The sequence below is a fragment of the Sturnus vulgaris genome, chromosome 5 (genome assembly GCF_052056855.1).
Source record: "Sturnus vulgaris isolate bStuVul1 chromosome 5, bStuVul1.hap1, whole genome shotgun sequence".
NCBI classification, from domain to species: domain Eukaryota; kingdom Metazoa; phylum Chordata; class Aves; order Passeriformes; family Sturnidae; genus Sturnus; species Sturnus vulgaris.
In genome coordinates, this window is record NC_142247.1 from 71,295,175 (window position 1) to 71,302,414 (window position 7,240).

The 7,240-nt window shown below is 49.0% G+C and overlaps 1 protein-coding gene across 1 annotated transcript; it reads right to left on the bottom strand.

Moving 5' to 3' along the window:
- Positions 1-262: 262 nt before the first annotated feature.
- Positions 263-7,022, bottom strand: LOC106864233 (endonuclease domain-containing 1 protein-like). The gene is made up of 3 exons (XM_088166151.1): positions 6,905-7,022; positions 4,535-4,853; positions 263-1,983 (listed from the first exon to the last, which is right to left on the bottom strand). Exons 2-3 carry the CDS (start codon positions 4,817-4,819, stop codon positions 1,450-1,452), a joined length of 819 nt encoding a protein of 272 aa, XP_088022277.1. The 5' UTR covers positions 4,820-4,853; positions 6,905-7,022; the 3' UTR covers positions 263-1,449.
- Positions 7,023-7,240: the final 218 nt, after the last annotated feature.

A 7,240-nucleotide genomic window follows, 5' to 3' on the forward strand; every position in this document is an offset into this window, starting at 1 on the left:
CAGAGGGAGTCCCCAGAGTTACAACACAGGTGTCTACAAAGGAGAAGTAACTGGTGTCTGATGCTGACAATTGTGTGGGTGTTATGGCATCCTCAGATTGCTCTTGGACCCCCAATGTCCTGCAAGGATGCTCTGGGCACTGTGACATCACTGGTGGTTGTAGAAATTTCAGTGAGAAGCAACTTGTGGTTTTTATAAGACATGACCCTGCAATCCAGCACTGCAGCAAATTACTTTTATTGTAAGTGCTTAGAAACTAAATGATGTGGCACACATTGATTTTTACAACCATAGAATACATTTCCCCTAATCAATTTCCCATAAAGTTGCAGAAAAGCTTCAGAAGCAGAGCAGAGAATGAAGGTTTGCAAGGAGTACATCACAGGAATTTATCTTAGGCTGCTCTAAGCTTTCTATGTATCTGATGCCAAAGCCTGCCTGTCTGATACAACAGGTGCAGCTCTCAAGGTGCAGTTTCAAAAGCAAGCAAACAAAAGCATGTCCCAGGATCACAGAATCACTGAATTGTTGGGTTTTGGAGGGACTTCTCAAGATCTTCTAGTCCACACTCCAGGCTCAAGCAGGAGGAGCTAGAGCAGGTTGTCCAGAATCCTTGTTGGGGTTTGGGGATCTGCAGACATGGAGATGTGCAGACAAGATGTCTGGGCAGCCTGAGGTGCCCTGGTCCCACAGCCTTGCTAAGGAGGTGAGGGACAAGTCAGCTGCACACTGTCGGGGACAGCTAAGGAGGAGAGGACTCGTCCCTGAGAGCTCTCTCCTGAGATGGGCAGCAAAGCAAAGCAGCTGGAGGCTGTGCCCACGTCTTTGTGCCTTTGGGCAGAGGAGGAGGTGCCCTGAGGGACAGAGCTGGAAACACAGCAGACAAGGAAGCAGCACAGAAGCTGCACAGGACATTTGTCCCCCTCTGCTCTGCTGTGGTGAGAGCCCAGCTGCAGTGCTGCCTCCAGCTGTGGGGCCCACAGCACAAGAAGGATACAAAGCTGCTGGAGTGGAGTCCAGTGCAGGCCATGAAGGTGCTCTGATGGCTGGAGCACGTCTGCTCTGGAGAGAGGGTGAGAGAGCTGGGGATGTTGAGCCTGGAGAAGACTCCAGAGAGTCCAGTACCTCCAGGATGTCTAAGAGGGCTGGAGAGGGTCTTTGGACAAGGGTATGGAGTGACAGGACAAGAGGGAATGGTTTCACACTGATGGAGGGCAGGAGAGCTGTTTTGACTGCCCCATCCCTGGAAGCGTTCAAGGCCAGGCTGCTGAGGGCTTGCAACAGCCTAGGTTGTGGAAGGTTTCCCTGCTCTTGGCAGGCAGGTTAAAAATGAGATGATCTTGAAGGCCTTAATATCCCATCAAAACCAACCCATTCTGTGAATTTGTGATTCTGTGACAGGTGGGGAAAGCTCCTGAGCCTTTTCCATCAAGGATGTGAGGCTTATTCCTAGGTACAGGAATTGTTGAACAGAATAACCCCTCCATTATAGAGTTTTTCCAGCCATTTCTCCAGCCTCACTAGAGTTAGGTTCTGCACAACGTTCTCATTGTTCTTAGCAATGGCCCCCCAAGATCTCAAGGGCTTTTTGCCCTTCACACAGCAGGCAGCTGACCAGATGTGGCTGGGTATATTAACCCTCCCACTGGGGATGTTGGTGTCCCCATGTACAGCACCCGTGATAACATATGTGGTTGTACAGCCCCTGCTCTTCTGCATCATTCCTTCCTCGTACTCTCTCCAGGCACGCTGGTTCAGTGTTCTGTCCTGTGGCACTATGTTGGTGAGGGTGAAAGTTGCTGTCCTGCTGTCGTCGTCAATTTGGTGACTACTGGGACACAAGTGACCACGGTCCAGATTCGTTAGGTTCATGTAGTCATTGTCAATAGCCTGATTCTTGCCAATTTCGTTTGCACTGGTATTGTACTGTCGTATGATGGAATCTTCTGTCTGCATATCCTTGCGATAATCTTTGTTGACCAGCTTGAAATGGTAAGAAGAGGAAAAGGTGTCAGTACTGAGGATGCATGGAATGAAACAGATTACCCTGGAGCAAACATCTCTGATTGTCAGAACCCCATTTTTTGTCATCTCAATGCAGGAAAATAGATGAATCAGAGAGAAATCATAGACATGCCCCTCCTGCATGAACACAAAAGCATTAAAAAGAAAGCAGCTCAGAATGTGACTGCTCTCATTTTCACTTGTGACCTTTGAGATCCAGCCTGCAGCCTGTGCTGGGAGCATGGATGGATGCATGAAACAAGGAGCATTTCCCTCTTCTAGGATTGAAAGATGACTTTGGTGAGACACCTTCCCTGACAAATCTGCTTCTCTTTCCTCCTGTCTCCTCAACCCAAATCTTCCCAGGGCTCTCCATCGATCCACTCATACCACTCTGTGATTCTGTGATTTTATGTGTGGTTGCTACAGGTGTACCCCAGTCCTGGAATACCAGAGGTTGCCTCCACTAACCCCATACCCAGGCAGATGTGACAGGAAATCAGTCCTGGAGCTGAGGATTCCCTGGGAGGGCTGCAGTTTCTTCAAGGATGAACATATTTTCTCAGTAAGCAAGAAGATCTTAATATAAATGGAATCTGTTAAAGCAGTGCTAAGAATGTGTCTGAGAGCTGATCTGGGCCAGGGAGCATTTTCTGCAGCATCACACAAAAAAATTAACAGATGATCAGCCTCTGAGGGGCCTTTAATCCCAAAAGAGTCCTGGGGAAACTGGTAGTACTCCAAAAAGGCCTCTGGAGAAAGTTAACAAAATCAAAGATTTTCCAGGTAACCTGTGTCTATTGTGTAGGAAGATAAGGCCAGTGATGAGTTTGGAGCATGCTGGCCTGGTGGCAAGTGGCCTGGGCCATGCAGGGGGTTTGGATTGAGATCCTCTTTAAGGCTTCTTCCAACACAAACCACTCTATGATTCTACAAAATGGCAGAAGTTTTTATGCCTTGCTAATGTGGAGGCTGCAGTGGTGCAAGAGCAGATTAATTGCTCATGTTCACATGAGTAAGAAGTGCAAATCATTTTTTTCATAACTTCAACAAGTTGTTGTTCATCTGTGGGGAAGCATATTTAGCCTTCCTCTGGAACTGGACTGTGGAGTCTGAAAGCCCCACAGACACAAAGTCTGCCTCTCTCCCATGGAGGGAATGCCCTTATACAATCTCCCTCATAATGGTTATAAGGTTTCCCCTGGCATGCCTCCCTGTTTCATGCAAACTGTTTGTAACGTATTGGTCCTTCCCCCTTTGCACCGCCCCTGTGGCCTCAGATGATTTGTTAGTTGTTCTACCCCGACCCCTGGCTCTCCAATATCAACCCTGCGCCCTCTGCCTCTTTAAGCTATTTCGTCCCTGGACCCTTTGAGACGGAATAAACTCCGCCTTGGATCACCCCACGTGGCTCCCGTCCCTCCCTCCACCGTCGGCCGAATCGGGGCTCTCACGAGAGAGCTGAAATCACTTTCCTCCCGAGAGGGGGACCGTGCCTGTTGCCACCAGGACATCTCTCTAAAGACGCTCCTCTGGAAGGTCGCGGCACTCGCGCGCGTCCCGCGCCCATTGGGACCTTCCCGCCGGTGCCGCGCCGCCGCTCCGCCACCGCCATACAGGACATTATGATCTTCCACATTTTCACCCAAAATTCTTCCCCTCCTGTACCCATGGAAAGGTCGTGAATGTCCTATTCTTCTGTATCGTAATTGGCCTGGCCTGTGTTCCTAGAGGTCTGAAGGAAATTTGTCAGGGCTCCATAGCTTTGGAGTTCTGTCTGTCTGCTGGATCCTTCTGGACCAAGCCTGAGCCAAAGGTGCTCAGGGGTGCTCAGGGGTGCTCAGGGGTGCTCAGGGGTCACTGCCCATGCATGGAGATCACACCCTTCTGACTGGAGTCACACTGATGCTCCTCACTTTTCACTGCCTGAAACATCACTCCAGAAATCTCTCCACAGTTAAGCTGACCCTCTCATCTCCAGTGCCTTTTCCCCCAAAGCTTTGTCCCTGGGCCATCTCACCCCCTTCTGAGTTTCCCCTCGCTTCTCTCACACCCCCCACCAAGCCTGTTTGACTCTTCACTGGGGGCAGATGAGCTCTGTTAGGGCTGCAGAACAGCTCAGGGCAATGTGGGGAGCAGATCCCAGCAGGACAGTTGGTCCCTCAAGTTTAGCCTCCCTGGGGTGCCTTTTCCCCATCACTTGGTCCCCCACCACAGCAGGGCAGAGGGAGGAGAATCATTTCACTGTGTAATGTAATGCAAATTAATTTGATTTGCTGTTTCTGTGAGGTCAAGGCAGAAAACTGGGCACCTCTGGGATATGATTCATCTCATCCTCCTGCTGATGGCTGAGATGCATCAGAGGAACCATGTGGTGCAGGTGTTTGAAGGTAAAAGGAAAAAATTCCCATCCGGAGTGTGTCCATTTGCATGTGTGTAGTGGGGTGGTAGGAAATAGAAGTGGTAATTTAAATGCTGCAGCTCATCTCTGAGTGAGTGGAGGGTGATGTGCTGTAAGAGAGACACTCACCTGGGGCTCAACAAACCACGAGTCAGATCTGCTGCCATTTCCAGGCTGGTATTTATAAGCAGAGTACACTGGAATTCTCCTGTTTCTGTCATACAGGGTGGCAAAGCGATATTTGTTTGCATAGACCTGGCAGATGCTGGCTGCGTTCTGTAGATGCATATCAACAAGAGGGGGAGTCTGCGCATAAAAAAACTGAGTACACGAAGTTTTAAAGGACGTCACCACCTCGCTGTGTCCCAGCCAGAGGCAGCTCACCAACACCTGCAGCAGCAGCAGCCCCAGCATCGTGGGAGGATTTCAGTGAAGGGCTCTTGCTCCCCTGCAAGGCAAATGAAGAGGGACACTCAGCTGGGAGAGAGCTGGGCATGGCCTGGAGGCTTTTTGTGCAGGGGGACAGAGCTGGCAGAGGAGGGGATTATGAGAGACCAGGAAAGGAGTAATTTCTGTCCTCCTGGAGATGGAAAAAACATGAGGGCAATAAGGGTGAAACCAAAACCAGGGTTTAGGTGCCCAGAGGAGGAGGCAGCAGTGGGAGAAGTCAGCCTGGGTGAAGAAGGAGCCAAACCCACCACGAGTGTAATCATCTCTCACTGCAAAGTTATCTTGCAAGTGAGGCACAGCCCTTGGACAAGGTCACCTTTTCCCACCTCCCTCCTGCTCTGAGCACCTCCCCACAGCAGACACCTGCAGCTGGGCATGGACTCTGCTCAGCCCCCTGCAATGCTGAGCTGGGCTTGAATCTCATGGGGCATTGGGCAGGGAAAGAACAGCACTGCTGCACTTCCTACATGTCTCTGGCCCCATCCAGGTTCACACAGACACAGCTCCTCCTGTCACACCCAATCCTGAACCCAAATGATGCACTTGGGGTCCTGCCTCTCAGCTGACTTTGGGCAAGGGGTGTCCTGCTGCTCACCCTGCATTTCCACATTATCCAACCCCAGACTCTGAACTTGCAGACACGTGGAGAGAGAAAATGAAGAGGCCAAGCAGATGGTAGCAGCAAGCACGAGGGATAACACCTCTGTCTTATCAGCACAATGGCTGCTGCAATGCAAGCACTGAGGGGAGGGGGGCAGCTCTTCCTGTGGGTGCTTGGGATTCCTGCTGATGGCCATCTTCAGCTGTGATGATGGATTTTCCTGTACAGTCAAAGGCACCATTGCAGGAATTTCTCACACAGCCAGCTGTCCCATTTTGTCTTTCTCAGTACTGATGTGATTCTCAGCAGTCAGTAAGATCATTCCTTTATGAGAAAACTGCTGAAAATCTCCCTGGGATGCTGGCAACCAAGCAAGGGGCTTTGTGTCCTTTCAGAGGCAGCACAGGTTTGGGATGGCAGGGATGCTTCCATTTGCATGGCCAGACACTCAGTGGAGTAATTTCTTATCATCAGGATTTGGAATAAGGCAGGTAGGACAGGCAGGTTGAAGGGCTCCAGGGAGAGAAAGCTGCCACAGCCTCTAAAGCACAAAGCCCACCTTTGGCTGGGAAGGGTCTGAGCTGAGGGCTGCTGAAGGCTTGACAAGTCACCTTGCACATTTGCTCTTTTCTTATTCTTCTCTCTGACCCTCATCTCTCCATTTCTATTGCATTCAGGATGTTGAGCTACACACAGACCTACTCTGACCCAAGATATCTTGTCCTATTTCTCTTTTCAACCCCTGCACCAGGAACGTGGTGAACCGTGAGCCAGAAACTGAGAACATGACCCACAGGCAGTGACTTCTTACAGTATTCTGCAGATCACGGCCCTATTTGCCCAAATCAAGCTGAGAAGTGACTGAGAAGTCCTTTAGGGTTACCCACACAATGAGATTAAAATTTATCTAACTAACTTCAAATCTAACTTAATATATACATAGATAAAAACTTTCAATGACAAAGAGCAGCTCAGAATTCTGATTGCAGCCCCAAAGTGGTAGAGGATTCTCAAATGCCTCTGCTGCAATCTCAGATTGGCTGCTTTTATATGATTTCCAAGTAGACAGAGTTGTTGGATTTCCCAAACAGGACCTAGAGTGAATTTTCCACTACGGTCATCTGTGTTTGTCCAAAGGCCTCATGCAAGGTCATGGGTGGAGTTCTGCTGCTCAACAAACTAACCCTCTTTCTTATTCAACACTTGCATATTCATTTTCAGGTTAGCTGGCTTGAGTTTCTTTCCCAAATCCCTCCTTCTCTCCTTGCGCTCCTGATTGACAGAGAATACTAAAGTGCTGCAACATTCAGTGCATGGATCAGCTCTGATTGGTCCTTGGAGTTCAGCAACTCCAGCCTAGGCTTTTTCTATAGATATTTTTTTTTTTGCAAAGCTCAGGAAAACCTTTGTATATTTTAATGAATGGTGAGGAAGGAGTAGGAGCTTACCTTGAAGCAGAGTCTCAGAACAGGCAGCTGAACCGTTCCTTCAGTCTTCTCCCTGGAGAAAGAACTGTTTGAATCCTCAGGAGTGCCACTGCAATATATACCCACTCATAGATTGGCCCCTTCTTATAAAAAGGAAACTCCACAGAAATGAGAAGTTTTTTTTGTTTTTTTTAAATTTTATTTAGGGGGCTTGGTTAATACCCACCATGAAATAGGTTGACAGTTGCTTGTAATAGTTTCCTCAGAATTTCTCTGAAATTTGCTGACTTGCAGCATGGTATGTCACGATCAGTTAACACGGTCTGGTAACTTCCTTGATCATTTCATCAATGCCAC